General features: G+C 36.5%; 2 protein-coding genes across 3 annotated transcripts; both read right to left on the reverse strand.

Annotated features, from left to right (window-relative positions):
• Positions 5259-15939, reverse strand: LOC109848977 (indole-3-acetate beta-glucosyltransferase-like). The gene is given in 5 exon segments (XM_020418727.1): positions 5259-5719; positions 13517-13959; positions 13962-14154; positions 14694-14842; positions 15440-15939. Coding segments are annotated over 5 exon segments (1251 nt in total). The 5' UTR covers positions 15861-15939; the 3' UTR covers positions 5259-5674.
• LOC109848976 lies at positions 5298-9490 on the reverse strand. Of its 2 annotated transcripts, XM_020418726.1 has the most exons (4): positions 9418-9490; positions 7238-7316; positions 6947-7090; positions 5298-6859 (listed from the first exon to the last, which is right to left on the reverse strand). In XM_020418726.1, exons 1-4 carry the CDS (start codon positions 9433-9435, stop codon positions 5733-5735), a joined length of 1368 nt encoding a protein of 455 aa, XP_020274315.1. In that variant the 5' UTR covers positions 9436-9490; the 3' UTR covers positions 5298-5732. The 2 variants fall into 2 exon arrangements, with proteins under 2 accessions (XP_020274315.1, XP_020274314.1); XM_020418725.1 differs by lacking the exon at positions 9418-9490 and having other exon boundaries at positions 7238-7517.

Raw genomic sequence — 20375 nt, forward strand, 5'->3', positions numbered from 1 at the left:
ATGATTATGGTAGTGATCATTAGTGAGAATTAAGAAAGAGAGAGTAGGAGATTAATTTGTTATTGGGAGGTTATAAAAATTAAGTATATTTAGTTTCTGCTGAAATTAAAGGATAGTGTTTGTTGGGGGGGAGGGAGTGGGGTTCATTATTGTTAGTGATGGAGATTAATTAATGGATGAAATTAAAGATTAGGAGAGGTTATGAGTGAGAGATTAAATAAAAAATTATAGGTAATTAATGGAGAGGTTATGAATATGAAGAGGTTATAAGTGAGATATTATTATTATTATTATTACGTCCAACTCTTTTTACTCATTTGCATCATCTTAAGTTTTGATAGCACATTACAACTATAACTTTAAAATAAATTATGTATTTTATTACTTTAAATAAAATATTTTAGGTAAAACATATTTTTTAAATCATGAATTTCATACTTGATTGGGTTTTATGGTTCTCAAAACAAAAATTAAATACAAACTTTAAAAATCTTGATTGACCAATAAAGACATAAATTATAATAAGCCAAATCAAGCAAAGAGAAATTCTAATGGTAAGAAATCAGTTAAAACATTCTCTATGATTATGGTAGTGATCATTAGTGAGAATTAAGAAAGAGAGAGTAGGAGATTGATTTATTATTGGGAGGTTATAAAAGATAGAGAAAGAATCTTTCACTATAAATCATGTTAATCTCATCATGTTATAATAAGAGATAGTAAGTAGTGATTGGTTGTGCAAAGAATGAAATCCAAATAGGCAAAATCGGGACAAAGAGACGTTCAGGATTTGAGGAGGTGCAATGTAGATGATGAGCGTTGCATATGATGTATTCATTTCTGTAAGAGATTTGTTATGATTTATAGTGGTTTAATAAGAAGATGAATGATTGTAACGTTTTTTTAATTATGATAGTGATAATTAGTGAGAATTATAAGAGACTAATATGTTAATGGAAGGTTATAAAAATATAAACAACTTAGACATGATGAAATTATTTTAGGGGTTATGAATAATAATGCATTTAATTGGGGGTTATGTATGTATGAGGTATGGTTTATGTATGGATGCATGTGTTTTATGTATGCATGTATGTGTTTTAAAGGGCATTTTTGGAAGAAATGTTTTAACATATCAACACACTATTATAATAGTATTAGATAGAGAAGAAAAGTACAAACTGATATTACAAATCACTCAAACTCATCAATTAATCTCACCAACAAATCTCTAATTCTCTCCAAACAAAACCTTAACCAATAGCTCAGAAAATACCTCTTTTCTGTGCTCCAAATATCCCCAATTTTCTTCTCAATTCTCTCTCTCAATTGTTCCATATATATAGAAATCCTAAAATCATAAACATACTAGGAATTCTAAAATAAAAAATAAAACAGATTAGGAATCCTAATAACATGTTACCAAAACAGATTTGGAATCATGTTACCAAAACAGATTAGGAATCCTAATAACCTGTTACCAAAATAAATTAGAAAACATATTAGGAACCTGCTATCCAACAATTCTCCACATCGGCGAAGTTTTCCCAAAACTGAACCGACCCCAATACCAACCAAACGTCTCACTTGTTACGTCCAGTACGAAGTGGAACAAATCCACGACAACGGACTCAATCCATAACAAGTTAAGAACCCAAACGAGAATGCGAACAAACTCTAAATGTCGGTATCAACTCACCAAACCGACTGTATTATAAATGAATGCCTACGTATCCTCTTGCCTAAGGAATCAAGCTTTCACGTAGTTCACCCAAACGACCTCCAAAGGCCCTTAATCAAATAGAAAAGTTTACAACTCTTCACCAATATCACCAACGGATCTGCAACTGATAGCGCTCCTAATGGCCCCAAACTGAAACAAATCAAACATCTCCACCTGAGGTGAACCAATAGCCGTATCCAAAACATGTCCACCAGCTGCACTCGAATCCAAAACCAACTCATCATCTGCATCCAAATCCAAATGATCTCCAAACTGTGTCACCTCAGCTAGAATCCCAAATAATGCAGTATGATCTGGAGTATGTGGAGTAATCTTCACCCAATGTGAAGTAGCATCATCCTCTACCCGCTGTAATATCTCAATGATCTGATCAATACTCTCCACCTATAGAGAGTCAAATGTGACATACCTGCTCAGAACAAAATCAGAAGCTCTTAACTGATACTCAAACGAACCACTGAATCCCAAACATGCAATCAGATCAAATCTCACATCCTCAATGTGACCAAATGCTGGGCAACTAAATATCCAACGCAACCTAAAATCTAAAGCAGCTCCACCAGATCCAAAATCTTCACACGCAACAGTCGGTAACCTATGACCAAGATGACCCAAATATGTCAAAGCTCCAAAACGAAAACAAATGCTCGACAACCAACGTCGATCCCCTCCAGTAAGAAACGACCCATCAAAACTATCATCTCATCTCGTTGCCCCAATGTCTCCACATCAATGAAGTGTCTCAAACTGCCATGAGCTCGGCACAAATGCAAGAAAGAACCCATACCAAAGCCAGAAAGACGGGTTACCTTTCTACCAATACACTTTTTCCAATTATTATTGACTTCTAGGAATTCACACCAACAGGACCTGGTTAAAACCCACCAATACCTAGAACAATCCCCAACTGTGAAAACCAAATACCGATTACCTCACAATGATGCCTCCTTGGAAGGCCCCCAAATACCTGACTGAACACTACCTAAAAGACCCTTCGATCGATAGATAGAAGTGTCAAACTTCACCTCGGTCTTCTTTCTCATACCAATATGCTCAAAGGATTTTAATCTGCAGGTCAAAGCACTCCTCAATAAATCATGCACGACATAACCAATCAAATAACCCAGCCTTAATAAATACCACAGTCTAGCCAAATCCAAAGAAGTCGTCAGCTCTCTATCAAACACCGTGCTCCCAATTAAATAATACAAATTATTTGTCTTGACGCCCTTCATCACAATCATGGACCCCAATGTGACCTTCAAACGTGAATCGACCAAGGTCACCCTGTAGCCTGCTGCCTCCAAAACTCCAAGTGAAATGATATTCTTCTTCAACCGAGGAACGAACCTCACTCTAACCAACTTCCGAATCACTCCATCACTCATCCTAATCCGAACGGTACTGATACCACTAATAGGACATTCATAATCATTACCCATGAGCACGATCTCCCCTCTTTCCAACTCCTGAAAGCTGGAGAACCAATCCCTCCTAGGATAAATATGATAAGAAGCACCCGAATCCAACATCCACTCTGTAGAGTCGGCAACACAAACCGACGGTAGTGCAGATAACGAGTAGCCCGAAGAATCCAAATCTGAATTATTACCACTAGCTTTGACAACATTCAGCTCTGAAGCTTGAATAACTTTTCCCTTATTCTTCCCGGCTCGATCAACCAACTTTGGGCATTCGGCGTTCCAATATTCATCCTCTTAACAAAAGGCACACTGATTCCTACGAACTCCAAGATGTGCCCCTCTAGACTGCGACCTTCTATCATGGTTTGAACTCTTTGCTCTTACGACTAATGCCCCGCTACCGGCTTAACTGAAGTCTCCTTATCCTTCTTTCGAAGCTGATAATTCACAAGTACAGCGGTGACCTCACTATAAGAAAGAGATGCATTCCCATTAATAAGAGTAAGAACGAAAGGCTCATATTCCTCATCAGGAAAGGAACTTAACAACAACAATGCATTATCCTCATCTTCAATCATCACATCTACATTCGCCAAATCTGCAAGAAGCTTCGTGTAGTGATTCATGTGATCACCAATGGAGGTCCCCTTCTTCAATTGGAAACGATAAATCATCCTCTTATCGAAACGGTTCTTTACACTCTTGGTCAAATACTTGCCCTGTAGGATCTCCCAAATCTTCTTAGCCGAAGTCTCATTGATCACATCATATTTTAAATCTTAAGTCAAACAAGATCTAATCATACCACACGTTATTCTATTCATCTTTTTTCAAACCTTCTCCTTAATGTCGTCCGGTTTCCCGTCCAACTCAAAAGTATCTTTTAAATTTTGCGCATTGAGCACATCAAAGACTTCACATCTCCAAATACCAAAATTATTTGTGCCATAAACTTCTCCACATCTATCTTCATAGAGTGGATATTCAAACTTTGGACGGTCTTCACGTTAGAAGTATCCTCCACAACTCTTTTTTTCCCGATCATCTTTCTTAAAGCATCAAAACAAATGCAGAACAAATACGGAACAAATGAAGAATAGATCCAAAACTAAAAAAGATAGTCTTTATCAAAAAGATCCCACTTTTATCACCAAACGAAGCCCTAGGTGAGCCTCCAAAACGGTCTACTTCTCCAAATAGTCCAAGCGTAGCCCGAGCTCTGATACCACTTGTTGAGCATTGCGGAAGCCAAACAACCAAACCAACATGCTATGAGAAATCAAATCAAACGAAGGTCGAGAGGAGGCCAAACGAACCAAATCAATGCCACAAACACAAATAATCAATTTTAACGTGGTTCAGCAAGTTGCCTACGTCCACGGGGCAAGAAGGGGATATAGTTTTTCACTAATAGAGAAGAAGAATACAAACTGAGATTACAAATCACTCAAACTCACCAATTAATCTCACCAACAAATCTCTAATTCTCTCCAAACAAAACCCTAACCAATAGCTTAGAAAATACCTCTTTTTTGTGCTCCAAATATTCCAATTTTCTTCCCAATTATCTCTTCTAATTGTTCTATATATATAGAAATCCTAAAATCATAAACATACTAGGAATTCTAAAACAAAAAACAAAACAGATTAGGAATCCTAATAACTTGTTTCCAAAACAGATTTAGAATCATGTTACCAAAACAGATTAGGAATCCCAATAACCTGTTACCAAAATAAATTAGGAAATATATTAGGAACCTGCTATCCAACAGTTTGACGTGTTAGTTTTGGGATTTTCTGAAAAATCTATTGGGATTTAAGTAAAACTTAAAAAAAAATCGAGGTTAAGTAACTTATTGCCTGTTTTGTCAAATTTACGCTAACTTTAACGTATCCTTGTTCTAGTTAAGCTTAGCATGCATATAGATTATACTAGGAAAAAAATGACAATGTTATAGTACCCCTTCATAAATTAGCGCAATGAAGGTGCCTGAGATAATTCTGCAAAAATAACTGTACCCTGCTATGCTTCAGAAACTCCAGATGATTCGTCAGTTTCTTCTGCAGCAGCACAAGTACAGAATTGAATATGTTCCCATTAAACCTGGCAGTATTTTCTTCAAAGACCATACTCAAATATAAATAATTTTTCATTGTAGATAGCAACTAAGCCAATGGCATTCTGAACTTTTGAACCAAAAAAATAACAATAGATTCACAATTTCTTATATATAAACTCTCATCACATGAATTGGCGGAGGAGCCATTTCAAGTAACACAGAATTGCATGGATGTCGAGTTCAGAATCTTGAGTGTGCGAGATCCTCAGAGCTCAGTTTTTACAGCCAACACGCTCCTGTTCCGTGATTATTATGTTACCTGCAACTTTCTAAAGTTCTGAATGTCTAAGGGTATCAACTCCTTTTAGCGAAATAGAGCATTTTCCGAAACTTGAGCTTCTGCTTCCCATTCTCAAAAACACTAAGCTTTTCCACATCAAGATCACTCATTTGGCTTTGTACAGGAAGGAGACAGTCACGATCTTTGCTACCTGCAGCATTATCTTAAGTCCGAGTATCCATACCTTCCTCATTTACCGAAATTTGCATACCTGAAGAAACTTTTGGAGAAAACCGAGTAATCCATAAGTTCTGAAGAAGCTTATTTTTGTTGTTGGTAGACAATGCTGAAGAACCCAGGGATACATTGCCATTAGCTGCGCCAAATTCTTCACCCTGTTGAAGATTTTTTTTAAGCCTATCTGCTTGAAGAGAAACTTCATTGTGCGAGTCATTTCTATTGACTATATTTAATCTCCGGTCATCAGTAGGAAGTATCCTGTGCAAATTAAACTCCAGCTTCTTGCATTCTACATTTAGATCTTTCGCAGCCATAGGTTCTGTGATTTGATGCATATTGGTACTACTTTTCATGTTGTAGCCAGGGGGGACTAAGGATCGAAAGAGAGATTTAAAACCCATATCTTTGTAGGTAACACCGATTTCTTTGCCTTGAGATAAAGAAAGATTTTTAGGGTTTCCTTCTATATATGAAAAGGGTGGCGGTGCAAATGACAAAGGCCTGGCTTCAGCAAACCCAGAAAATCCATTGGTTATTGTCGATACCCAATTCATGAAAGAACTCCCTCCAGACCCTGAGCTGCATCCTTCATAGCTTTGTTTCTTTAGCCTTTTGTTCTCCACGGATGTCTCTAACTTGTAGCTCCTTGCTCTCTTGCTTGTTGATATAAGCCATTTGCTGCTGCTGCTTTCAGCACTATCATGGCTATGTCCACTGTCCTTTGAACTCTCACTTTCGTCAGCAAAAGATGTAACTTGTGCCTTACCTTTACTTTTACTTGATTCTATAAGAGTCGATTTGCCCTTGTGATGTGCTCGAAAAGATTCAACTTCATCTTCTTCTGTAGTTTCTTGTATGACTGGAATATTGATGTCAAAATCAATCATTTTAAAACATTTCCTTTCAGCGGTATTCATTAATTTTGAGCCTGATGATGCCATTAATGGATTTCCATGTGTGAAACCTTGGTTAGCAGGTTGTATTGCCCTGCTGGAGGTCTCGCAGACTTCCATTTGATCTGATTCTTTTATAAAGTTGCCGGAGGATTTACCATTGCGCTCCTTCAAGTTATACGATAAACATTCGGCAGTTTGATCTAGCTTATTTGGACCTGTACAGTTACAAAGTAACAATTATCTTTTAAAATTTTGAGTAACACCTGAAATAAAATAGAATTTGATGTATATAAGTAAAATACCTGAAAAAAGATCCTTGACCTGGATTGTATCAACAGACTGGCTAGTGTTTTCAACTTCTTTATCAGCTAACTGATTATTTCTTGGAATTCCTTTACCTAAATTAACCTCCCTTTTGTTTGAGACGTTCAAATCTCCGTAATTTCCTGCAAAATGAAGATTTTAATGGGTATAACTTTCAGAAAGCTTGATTCAGTTGAAACAATGCTGAAATAGAACATGTCAATTGTACAATTTAATTAGAGCACCAATTAAAAGCTAACAGGAAAATGCACTCTCTATTCAATACTTACTTGATTCTTGTTCGTCATTCCTAATCACAGATTCATTTTTCCTTGAAGCACCATTTTTCTCCTCACAATTTGGTTTCAACTGCAACAAATTTAAACCAACTTCAGCAAGATCTTTAGAGTGGCTACTCTCCCCATGATCAGCGTGTTTTGGTGATGAAATTACTATATTGAAGGATTCAGTATTCCATAATTGAGAGGCTTTCTTTTCACCTAAACGCGAAGCAAGATCTTGAAGACCCAAACCTTTGTGTTTGGACCAAACCATTTCAGATAAAGGAGTGGTAACCAATAGTAAGTCATTCCTTGAACATTTACCTATATCGTCTTTACAACGCTTGTCAGCAGATTCCAAGGCATGTTTTATGTCTGTCATGACTTTTTAATTGAAAAACCCTTCTGAAGTTTGGGGTTATTTCTAATTTTTCTCAAAAACATGACCAAATCGAACATACATTAATCCATAGGCATGCATGTCATGCCTACACAAAGAAAATAAAAAGAACAAAATGAAAATAGAACAAGCAATAGGAAAATATCACAAGTAGAGAGAAGAAGAAATAAGAAAAAAGCACAAGTAGAAAGAAGACGAAATAAGCAAAGAGATTAGTTATTAAAGAGAAGCACAAGCATGAAAGAGTTTTCAATGGTATAGCTTCACGATATACCTCGTAGATAGCAGTAACAAGCTAATAATAATCGTAGAAGAAAGATAATAGTATTCAGTCATCTTAACAAAACGTTGCTATTAACTGTCACAAGAGAGAGGTAAGGCTGATGAGTACTAGCAAGTCCATAGCCTGGATTTGAACCTAAAACTTTCTCAGACTCGATCTCAATACTTTGTCATTTGAATTAGGGCTCAAGGGTGGAATATAGATTATAAAATGCTGATACCTACCTCTCCATAAACTCTTGATGATGCCCATCTCTCTCTATTTTCTATGCATGGAAGAAAACATATCTGTTCTAAGAGCACTACTGATGGAAAAAACAATATCATTACTTACACTTATCCAATCATTGTATCAATGTCAAATCTATTCATTAAACGATAGGTTTTTCTGATGATCACACGCATATCATAAAAAATCATCAAGCCGAGCGCCTCTTCTATATAGTACAGTTAGTAACAAGATAATAAATGAAGTAAGATCAAAACTTTATCTCCATTATTGGTGCAAACAAGGAGACTTTATTTCATGAGCTGTCGTAGCATGAGGAGTTCAAGATGGAGAGAAGTTGTTTCTTCGGTAAATACTAATAATTAATGCAAGGAACCCAACGGCAAACCACGAATATGCCTTAACAAAATATTCCCTAAAAAAAGAGGGCTTTCTATAAGTGAGCTTCATATGTGCGTAGTTAAAGTTTTATTTCAATAATCTTTCACAAGGATTAGAAGGGAGATTAAGCTTATGCACTGACCATCTCCTGCAAAACATTCTTTTTACACTTGGGAAATACATTTTCCGTGAAGCCTTGGATTCTCGCTCAGAGATAATCCTTTACAAGGATTAACTGATTGATATACGTAGTTGAGAAAATTTTTGGTGAGATTCTCCCTCAGAGATCCCAAAACTAAAGAGATTTCAGTACTCAATGAGCCTTGGATGGGAACTATATATGTTTGAAATCCCCCTCCTAGTGCTGAGTTAGAATACAGGTATTCTACTATTATTTGTCAGATATTTAAATTTGCTCAATCCTAATTTAGCAGCAACCATGGGGCCTAAAGTCCCGGACCGATGTAAATTTACCCTTTTTTATTAGATTTGTAGATTAAGAGGGGATATTTTCTTCTCTATGGACGAACTGCTTGTCATTTTTCCAAACTTTTCAGACATCTCTTTACCATATCAAATGAGAGACAACTAGCCCAGATCATATAAATCCAGATGCTGGCAATAATTAATCATGCAGTAGCCATCTATCAAATTGATTATACTCCAAACAATCATGGTAAAATTAATTAAAAATTTTGCATCAAACTCCTAACTAATTTCTTTTGTGTCATGGGTAGAATCAAGTCATCAAGATATATTTCTCACTATTTTTTTTTTGTGTGTGTGTGTAAACTCCTAGCTCATCTAAATTTCACTAGCACATAACTTAAGTAAGTAACAAAATATTGAAGTAAACAAATAAATCTAAATAAAATCAAAGATCCAATGAGCACAAACCTGAGATCTCTTGATCATTGTTGCCTCCAAAGATCGAAGAACAGAGTGAAAGAGAGGATTTTTTGCACAGTGAGGTCTGAAATGGGTTAAAGACTGGCACGTATGAATTCTGGGTATTGTGAATAAAGGACAGTTTTTGGAGGCTGCGCTTTTGCCACGTGTCCCTTTAATAACCGCTTGTTGAGATATAGTGCGTGAGAGAAATTCAAAATAACTGATTTCGTGTGGATGTGGGCTTGTCTGGCGAGCAGCCTCATCAAGTTGCAGAAAAAGGAAAATTTTGCAGAAACATCTGCGAGGTGAATCATAATGTCTCGTTAATTAATTCACTCGTTTCTTTTTTTTTTTTCCACTTTTTTGAAATTTTGTGAGGTCCAGTTAACTGTTGACATGATAATTGATGTTAGAATTGTTAACAGATGAGCTGAATCCAGCAGACGTGATCCTTCCAAATAATGGCCACAGTCAAAGCTCACGCACAGATATTATTTTTTAAAAATTTATTCTAAATCCGTGGTCAATAAAATTTGAATCTGGTTTTTTTGTAATATGCCGAGAGGACCTATCTCTGCTTAAAACTCCAAAGTTGTAATGAAGGCTCTCGGTTATAATGTTATACTCTAACATTGATCTGTGTAAAAGCAAATCATACTTTTAATAAAGATATTTTATTACCTAATGTATGGTTGGTTGGAGGCCACGGTCAAAATTTGAGCTCTCGCGGTGATATTATTTTTTAAAATTTATTCTAAATTCGTGGTCAATAAAATTTGAATATGGTTTTTTTGTTGTAATATGTCAAGAGGACTTCCCTGATGTAGGACGCTTAATCTGAGTTGGAGTCTATTTAGATTAGGAAATATAAATTAGGAAATAAATTCAATTTTAGAGTCAAATTAGATTAGGAAACAAAATTAATTTTGATTCATGATTTGTTTCCTCTATTATAAGGAGTCTTTTTAGGATAGAATTTGATTTTTTTTTTGTAATTCTAGTCTTACTAGGAGTCTTATTTGATACTTTCTATTTTTATAATTCTAGTCTTACTAGGAGTCTTATTTGTTTTTCTATTTAAGAAGAGTCATGTAACCCCAAAGGAGAATAACTTTTCATCAATAAAATTTCTTTTTTAATATTTTCTTCGTGGATTCGAAGATCCTTTGTAGATTCAGAGAACACCCCTTGGTGGATTCCGAGGTTATCATTTCCGCGCTGCGTCAATTGGTATCAAAGCCTTGTTCCTCCAATCTGATGGCAGGTGATGAAGCCCCTATTTCTCGAACTGAGTTCGACGTGCTAAAGGCCGATGCTAATCAGATGAAGACTGTCATGGAGCGACTTGTGACGGTAGTTGAGCATCTGAACACGGTGGGAGTTCAAAATCGCGTTGATGGTCGCCAACGACGTGATCTGACTTCACAAGATAAATTCTACAGCGATGATCATAGAGGCTACCGGGGAAAGGAGAACTATGATGCTGGAGGATTAAAAATACCATCCTTCAATGGAAAGCTTCATGCTGATGATTTTCTTGATTGGATTGATAAAGTGGATAAGTATTTTGAGTATAATATAATCCTAGAAGATTGGAAAGTTAAATTAGTGGTCTACATGCTTAAAGAAAAAGCATCTGCATGGTAGGATGAAGTACTGATAAATCGATACCATCAAGGAAATGATCCGGTTCGAACGTGGGTAAAAATGAAGAAATTATTAAGAGATCGTTTCTTACCTTCTAACTACAAGCAATGACAGGTGTCTCTAGTGGCAAACAACAAGATGCTCACCCCCGAAAAGGAGGATTTTGCCACCATCAAGATTCATCCTGAGGTTCCTGATGTTAATGATGATATGTTAATGAAGATGAATATTCTACATGATATTGTGAGTGATGTTATACATATTGATATTGTCCCGATGGAGGAGAAAGATAAAATAGAGAGTGAGACAATTGATGGTATGTGTGCATTGCTTGGTGGAGAGCTTGAAATAAAGGAAATGAAAGAATTGTGTATGGAATATGAGGAAGAAAATTATTTTTTTGAAGCAATAATCATCAATAATTTTAACAATGGTGAGATGATACCGTCGACACTAGAATATGAGAAGCAACAAGAAAAATATTTGGAGGAGTTTTTCATATAAACTACAGAGCCACATGCTGTCAGTTACATACACTTGTCATGGAAAAAATTCATACACAAGTTTGATACAAAAGAAGTCCTAGCAGAGGAGGTAAACGAACAAATGGAGAAAATCAATACTAAATACAAGGCGGATGCTGATCATTGCAAGAGAAAAAATTTATTTATCAATGAATTAAGCTACTATTCTAACAAATATAAGCTCGGGGTTGAGCTTCTTTCAACAAGGGGAGACTGATGTAGGACGCTTAATCTGAGTTGGAGTCTATTTAGATTATGAAATATAAATTAGGAAATAAATTTAATTTTAGAGTCAAATTAGATTAGGAAACAAAATCAATTTTGATAAATAAATTTAATTTTAGAGTCAAATTAGATTAGGAAACAAAATCAATTTTGATTCATGATTTGTTTCCTCTATTATAAGAGTCAAATTAGATTAGGAAACAAAATCAATTTTGATTCATGATTTGTTTCCTCTATTATAAGGAGTCTTCTTAGGATAGAACTTGACACTTTTTTTTTGTAATTCTAGTCTTACTAGGAGTCTTTGATATTTTCTATATTTGTAATTCTAGTCTTACTAGGAGTCTTATTTGTTTTTCTATTTAAGAAGAGTCATGTAACCCCAAAGGAGAATCACTTTTCATCAATAAAATTTCTCTTTTAATATTTTCTTCGTGGATTCGAAAATCGTTCTTTGTGGATTCAGAAAACACCACTTGGTGGATTCCGAGGTTATCACTTCCGCGCTGCGTCATTACCTCTGCTTAAAACTCCAAAGTTGTAATGAAGGCTCTCAGTTATAATGTTATACTCTAACATTGATCTGTGTAAAAGCAAATCATACTTTTAATAAAGATATTTTATTATTAGAGGCCACAGTCAAAATCTGAGCTCACGCAGTGATATTATTTTTAATTTTTTTTTCTAAATCCGTGGTCAATAAAATTTGAATCTAGTTTTTTTTTGCAATATGCCAAGAGGCCCTACCTCTGCTTAAAACTCCGAAGTTGTAATGAAAGCTCGCAGTTGTAATGTTATACTCTAACATTAATCTGCGTAAAAGCAAATCATACTTTTAATAAAGATATTTTCTCTGATTAGAAAGTAAGCATGAGTAGAATTAGTACTAGCTATATTAGGAATACATATCAGCTGATTCATTGGATCTGTTCGTTTGTTGAGATTGAACAAATTGTTTCTCTATTTTCTTACTGACTAAATAATGACAATTGTAGTGCATTTTTGTTAATATTTTAATCTATTATTACAATAATGATAAGGTGAGCTCTTTTATCTCATTTTAGATTTCAGGATTAAGTAAACTTCAATCTTTGTCATTTGGGAACAAGAGTCCTGTCGAAAAGGTAGTGCTACAATCATTCTTTTAACTGAAGTCAATACAAGTTAGTATTAAATCTCATGTAAAATTGTTATAAAAACTTCCCCAATTTTTTTTTATTAAAACACAAAACAAAGAAAAACAAATATGATGAGATAACTTTATTTCACAATATAAAAGCTGCAAAAAAATAAGCCCAAAAATATATTCCACTGGGTAATTTCTTCAACTCACGTAACGTTTAATACGCCAAATTTTAACAAAATCAAAGCAAAACTCCCATCTCAATTTCATAAAATGGAAAAAAGAAACATAATACTCCTACATTTTCAATATATTTCTCTGCATTTTTTCTTGCGCGGATCAAAACAAATCCTATCAGAATACTCCATATACGAGCAAAATTTTCCTAATAATATGAAAAGAACAATAAAACCTTCAAATTATTTCGTTTGTCATCTCAAAATGCCTCAGAACATCTCTCGCTTAATTAATTAGCTAGGTTATCACTCCCTCCACACATACCCCATTCAAAAACTCGGCAAACTCCTCCAACCCCTGATCCGAACTCCCTCCCTCTCTCACCGCAGCCTCTACCGCCGCCTTCGGCAAACTCCTCCAACCCCTGATCCGAACTCCCTCCCTCTCTCACCGCAGCCTCTACCGCCGCCTTCCACCCCCTCGCATTCTCCCTCATCTCGCCGCTCCTCTCCCCCTCCATCACCTCCTGTACACACCTCTCAATCTCAAAGTCGTCGATAAATCCCTCTCTCGCCCTTGCTCTCACCCCAACTCTCCAAAAATCCTCCACATATTTAGCATTCGTCGGCTGATCAGTCCACTGAGGCATCGCCACCATCGGCACTCCTCTGCTTAACGCCTCCAGCGTTGAATTCCACCCACAATGCGTCACGAAGCACCCTATGCTTCCGTGAGCCAGCACCGCGAGTTGCTGGCTCCACGAGAGTATCAGCCCTTGTTTGCTGTCGCGAACGAAATCTTCCGGCAGTTTGTGTTGCTCCGACGAGCGGATGATCCATAGGAATGGGTGTCGAAGCTGCCGAAAGAGATGTAGATGACGGATGATGGGGGTTTCGATTCGAGCCATGTCTTGCATCTATCGCTGTCGTCGGATGACTGGATTAGGTCCATGCCGTAGTTCGAGGATTGATCGTCGTCGACGAGGGATAGGGGGACTGTTGGGCCGATGGCTCTTGCTCGCCAGTGCTTGTTCAAGGAAGCTATCACCTGTACGATGTTCCGATGTACTCGATTAATAATAGTTGGAACGACAAATATATTTACAGCATGACTTGGGCTACATTTTGTAAAACAATGTGTAACAACATGCTCGTTAATCTCGAAATTGATTGTGACCACAAGGCTGCAACTATTAAGAAAAAAGAATTTAATATGAACAAAATAACGATTGTCGTCATTTTTTTTTTAGCATACTTACTTTCATAATAATTTACAGGTGAAGGCATTAGTTATTAGTTATTACAAGTAGGCATGGACATTCTGAAAATAAAATAGAATTCTTTATATATTTACCTAACATACTTCTATTATATATTATCATTTTCCGCAAGATTTATTTTGAACTCACATTAACACATGAAAACTTTTAGAAACAGCTAGAAAGGCATGCATTTAAAAAAAAATTAATAAGTCATCGTACCGTTTCTAAACATCACATGCCAAATATTACCACTTCTACATTTATTTTTCATTGTCAAATTTTAAGGGAAAAAAGTTTAAGGAAAAAAAAAATTTAATGGACTCACCTCGCCCTCCAACTCATCAAACGAATTAAACAAGACCCAATCTGCCTTTCCCAACCTAAACTGCTCCAAAGCCAACTCGCTAAGAGTCGGGTATGACCCGTTATCCATGGCAAACGAAGGAAAATCCGATATTGCTAACGGAACCGAACCTGCAACTAGGAGTGGTAAACGATCGAATCGAATCGAATACTAAAATGTTTATATTTATATTTGTTTAAAATTACCGACTTCGAATGCGGACTCTAGTATTCGTATATGGAGTTTTTCGAATTCGAACTCGAATACTTAGTATTAGATAAATATTCATGAATACTCACGAATACTTATTGAATATCAAAGTATTCTTATTCTGCTAAGGAATTTGATTTTCAAAAAGTATTTGAATTCAAAAATAAAAATTAGTCCTTTATAATATGTGATGTATATAAATTTAAACCAAAGTTTTCATTAGAAAATAGATTTAATACTATTTAAGTCTTAAATAAAAATTAAGTAGAAATAGTAGGTGGGTTAAAAATATGACATCATGTGCAATAATACAAATAATAAGTGATCAAATTTTAAACGAATATTTGATAGACAAATGAATCAAATATGCATCTGGTTAAATTCTATTTGTTTGTAAACTCGAATACTAAAAAATATTTGTTTACTGGTAAACGAACTATCGAATCGAATATGATCGAATAGTTACTCGAACAATTATCGAACTATTTGTTAATTATTTGGTTCATTTCCACCCCTACCTGCAACCGAAACTCTAGATCCGACCCGTGGAACCTGAACCAAACCTTGGTTCACATAATAATAAACCGCACTAACCACACAAGACTGGGTCGAAAACGCGACCGCGGTCAACCCAACCCGTCTAGCCACGTCTAGTCCCCAAGGGACGTAAGTGTCATAAACAATGCAAGTAAACGGTCGGGTCGAATAGCTCTCCTCCTCTATAAGATCCGATAAGGTTTTGGATCCGATGTCTTCTAATTGGGCGAGGTAGTCGTCGAGGGTGACTGCATCCGTAAAGCCGACTTGATCGAACCCATCGGAGATGGGCTTAATTTGTACCGGGCCGGATTGGGCCTTGATTGACTTGATGATGAAGTGGGTTGTGACTAGAGTGGCTTTTGGGCCTTTTGAGGCTAAGCGCTTGGCGAATTGGAGCATGGGGTTGATGTGGCCTTGGCTAGGGTAAGGGAGGACTAAGACGTGGGCTTTTGATGATTTCGATTGGGCGATGGCTTTGGAAATGCCTAACATTTTCCCCCACTTTTTTTTGGCTAGTTTCAACTTTCAAGAATTTGGTCGTAGAAGGGGAGAGTTGTACATTTTTATAGGGAGATTGGAGTTGGTACTAAATGCTTGACATTTTTAAGATCCATGTAGTTTAGGGGAGTACAATGTGTAAGTGCGAGGGAGAGGAGAGTTAAGTACGTGGAATGGTTTGTTCTATTTTAGGATGGTGAATTGGCGTGTGTTGCATGACGATAATTACGGTAAGAACGTTCTTCATGTGAGCGGGGGCGTATTGGATAGCCAATTTAAATCTTTAAAGCGCCCCTCTATCTACTTTCTCGGCATAGTGAATGTTCTGATAGGATTTGTACTCTTATTGTTTATGCTGATTATGCTAGTTAAAGAGAGCGTCGAATGAGCCCACATGCGTGCATTGGTAGAACCACAATAATCATATAACCAACCAATTGGAGTTGTAACTAGAATGAGTTTGGACCTCCTAAAACCGTCTGCATTCGAGCGGATGGTTTTAAGCTGCACATATGAAAAACATGAAGGCAAATACATAATTTTCCCTCCCCATGGGTGCCTTAAACCGCCTGCATTTTCCTTCGCGTGTATGCCTTAGAACCGCTCATTCGCATGTGGGCAATTCTGTGTAGATCCTTATTCCTAAAATGACCTATTTTTAGCTATATGAGAAAATATAAGGTTATGATTATTTATTTATTTATTTATTTGCTTCTTTTTAACTGAGTTCAAATTTTCTTCTTTATGAGGAAGTAGTGGGAACAACTATTTTATTAGGACATAATTTTTCTTTAAGGGGTTTTGCCTTTAAACCCAGAGTCTTACCCTTATTTATTTTTAATCTCACTTACTTTTATATGTACTCATACACCCAACAAAGCTCTCTCTTTTTATCTTTATAAATCCAAAACATCAAATACATTTTATGTTTATTCAATATTTGCAAAAGAAACATAAAAACCCCAAAGTGTCTAATACAAGAGATCAAGCATTGGACGAGAAAAGAAGAAAAGCACCCGTGTCGACTCGAACATCCGATTATGAAAGAGTTCCTTTTTAGTTATTACCTTCTAGATTAGGAAAGAGTTCTTTTTGGTTATTTCCTTTTAGATTAGGAAATAGTTCTTTTTTGTTATTTCCTTTTAGATTAGGAAAGAGTTCATTTTTGGTTATTTCCTTTTAGATTCAGACTTTTTTTTTATTAGAGTTAGGATAGGTTTAGTTGGCTATAAATAATAGTTCTTTTTGTCAATCAAGTAATTAACTTTTTTATTAGAGTTAGGATAGGTTTAGTTGGCTATAAATAATAGTTACTTTTGTAAATCAAGTAATTAACTTTTTAATTATTCAATCAAGAGAATTTTTCTCCTTGTTTACGTTCTCAACTTTGAGAAACTTAGAGCTTGTGGATTCAAGCTCGTGAATTACCTGCTGTTGTCAGGGCTCATCGGCATCAGAATGATATCCGATCGGCCTCTTTGTTTCTACGTCTGTGTCAAGTGGTATCAGAGCTTCGGCTTCAACATCCTCGATAATGGCAGGTGATAGCGAGAAGGAACTTTCTCTACAATATCTTTCTGCGATGATGGATTCTATGGATGGAAGATTTGGCACGTTGGAGGCGTCTCTTCAGAACCTTCAACAAGCCATTGAAGGATTTACCCTTCACCTTAACAATGGGAATAATTTCGTCGACGGTCTTCACCTAAGCGAACTCAAAGTTAGGCTACCCCAATATCCACCCCCATACAATCCCCAACCCCCTCCAGTTCATCCCCCTCCATATCAACCACATCCAAACCAAACCCCTCTATATCATCCCCCTTCGCATCAGCCTCCTCCATATAAAACACTTCTGTATCAACCTCCTTAATATCAACCCCCTCCACATCATAGACGACATCCTAACCATCCCCCTCCACATGATGAATCCAGTGACGAAGGAGCAGACTATGGTACCCAATTTGAGAGACCATAGTACGATAACGTCTCGAGCGAAGAAGAAGGAGGGCGACCTTATGGCAGAGGTCGAGGCAGAGGCTTCAACCCTCATCATAACTATCATCGATAGGGCGGACATCACCACAACCAAGAGTACCGGATGAAGGTGGAACTCCCCTCCTTTGGAGGAAATCTGGACGTAGAGGCTTTCTTGGATTGACTCTATGAAGCGAAGAAGTTCTTTGAGATGGCTAATGTACCCGAAGAAAATCAAGTAAAGTTTGTGGTATATCGTCTCAAAGGAGGAGCCGCGGTATGGTTGGCGGGATCAGACTCAAAACACTAGGCGATGGCAAGGTAAGCAACCAGTTCGGGTTTGGCGATGCATGAAGCAATTACTCCAGGCCTACCACCTGACTACCAACAGATCCTTTACAACCAGTTAGAGTGTGACGCCCCTGGGTTCACACAAAGCTACAGTCTAAGATGAATCCAAGGATGTCAAACCTGTCATGCACCCATATTGTGTAATGTCATGTTTTATCATCACAAAAATATCTCTCTAGTAGAATCAATAAAACAGTACAGGTACAAGCAGATATAAAAGAGATGAACATAGGAAATCAGATATGGAAGTAAATGATAAGTCTCGTAAATGGTCAAGTCTCAACTGAGTAAAGTTGTTCAACAATCTAATACAAAAAGATAAACATCTCAATATACTAAGTCAAATGAAAATACATAGGCTCTCAACTCTCAAAATGTAATGCAAATCTAATAATCCACTAAATATAAGACTAAACATCAGTGGATCAAAAGTAACTAATAAATGAAATGACATCGACTATACTGAAAGTCCGTCAACCTGTAGCTCTCCGAAACTTTGTTCCGCTGCCTAAAAAGAAGTTTAAAATAAAAAGAACAACAACAAGAGCGTCAGAACGCTATAGCAAGATCATCTCCATCCACACACGGGAGAAGGGCTACTAAGTATGATGGAGGCTCTACCTATAAGTACATAGTCTACCTAGATCATTTTCCACATATCTAATGGAATCAATATTTAGACACCTACAAAATGAGACGTAGTACGTCGAGCGAAATAATCTAAATAAAAAACCCTCATGTATATACCATATGTCTTAAATTGTTAGTACCTAAACATTAACACCAAACTAGAGATAAACAATCTAAAGAAAATTAATAATTAGAAACCCACAACACGAGACTGGTACGTCGAGCGAAATAATCCAAACAAGAAAGCTCTCATGTATATATATACCATATGTCTCAATTTGTGAATCGCTAAATATTAACTCTAAAACTAAGAATAAATGAATACAAGAAAGATAATACATGAAATACCATATCATACATCTCTAAAAATATCATATCAACTCCTCATACTATACTTAGTGGGTAAAACAGATATCGACACACTCTTGTATCTAAGTTGTGAAATACTTTCATAATGGATCATATCGATGATGTCAATATTCACCTACACTTAGGTTATTTATCGAATCGTCCTTCTTTAGAATACTTCAACTCATCACACCCCCGTGCGAATTGGTAAATAGATATGTCAGTTCATTGCATTCTCGTGCGGACCAATAACTAAGTATGTCAATTCATCACACTCCCATGCAGATCGGTAACTAAGTATAATAACTCATCGCATAACCATGCAGACCGATAGTTAGGTATATCAACCTCTGCGCATCTCCGTACAAACCGATAGATAGGTATTTCAACCTCTGCGCATCTCCATGCGGATCGATAAATAGGTATATCAACATTTGCGCATCTCCATGCGGACCGATAAAGAAGTATAGTCCATCTGCGGTCTCATTACAAGACCCGACTAAAGCACTCGGAGTATAGTCCATCCGCGATCTCATTGTGGGACCTGACTAACCCCACCCAACCGATCATAATTATAATATATATAATAATAGCCGTTACTCTTAATGATTGTAATCTATTTGGATACCCCAAATAATGTAATCATGTGTACTCAATCCCCGTACATGTACTTCTTGAACTATGCGTGAATATCAGCTCACATCTTGCAAAAAAATGCTCACCAAACGAACACACAAGCAAAAGGTTCAATCTCACAAAAACCGACCTGATCAGTCGACCGACAACCTTATCGATCGACTGATAGGGTCGTTCACAAAACAACAGGGCAAACACGATCCCGTCAGTCAACTGATGCTTGCCATCAATCGACTGATGACCTTCCGTTAGTCGACTGATGGCAACTTCAGTCGACTGAACAGGTCGAAAATACACAGTTTGTTCTTCTCTCGTGTTTTCTTCAAAAACTCAGATTTTTATCAAATTATATGAATAAAACTTGATTCCATTGTCATGTATACTTAACCAAGAGTTTGTTTAAACAAGATGAATCACATGAACACATAGATCTGATTCCATTGTCATGTATACTTAACCAAGAGTTTGTTTAAA

This window comes from Asparagus officinalis, chromosome 7 (genome assembly GCF_001876935.1).
Source record: "Asparagus officinalis chromosome 7, Aspof.V1, whole genome shotgun sequence".
NCBI lineage: Eukaryota > Viridiplantae > Streptophyta > Magnoliopsida > Asparagales > Asparagaceae > Asparagus > Asparagus officinalis.

Excerpts from the sequence above, each read along its gene's own strand:
- LOC109848976 (XM_020418725.1), bottom strand. The coding sequence starts at position 7,502 with ATGGTTTGGTCCAAACACAAAGGTTTGGGTCTTCAAGATCTTGCTTCG. Across the intron at positions 7,091-7,237 it reads GAATGACGAACAAGAATCAA|GAAATTACGGAGATTTGAAC; the intron begins GTAAGTATTGAA and ends TTCATTTTGCAG. Across the intron at positions 6,860-6,946 it reads GGTCAAGGATCTTTTTTCAG|GTCCAAATAAGCTAGATCAA; the intron begins GTATTTTACTTA and ends GTAACTGTACAG.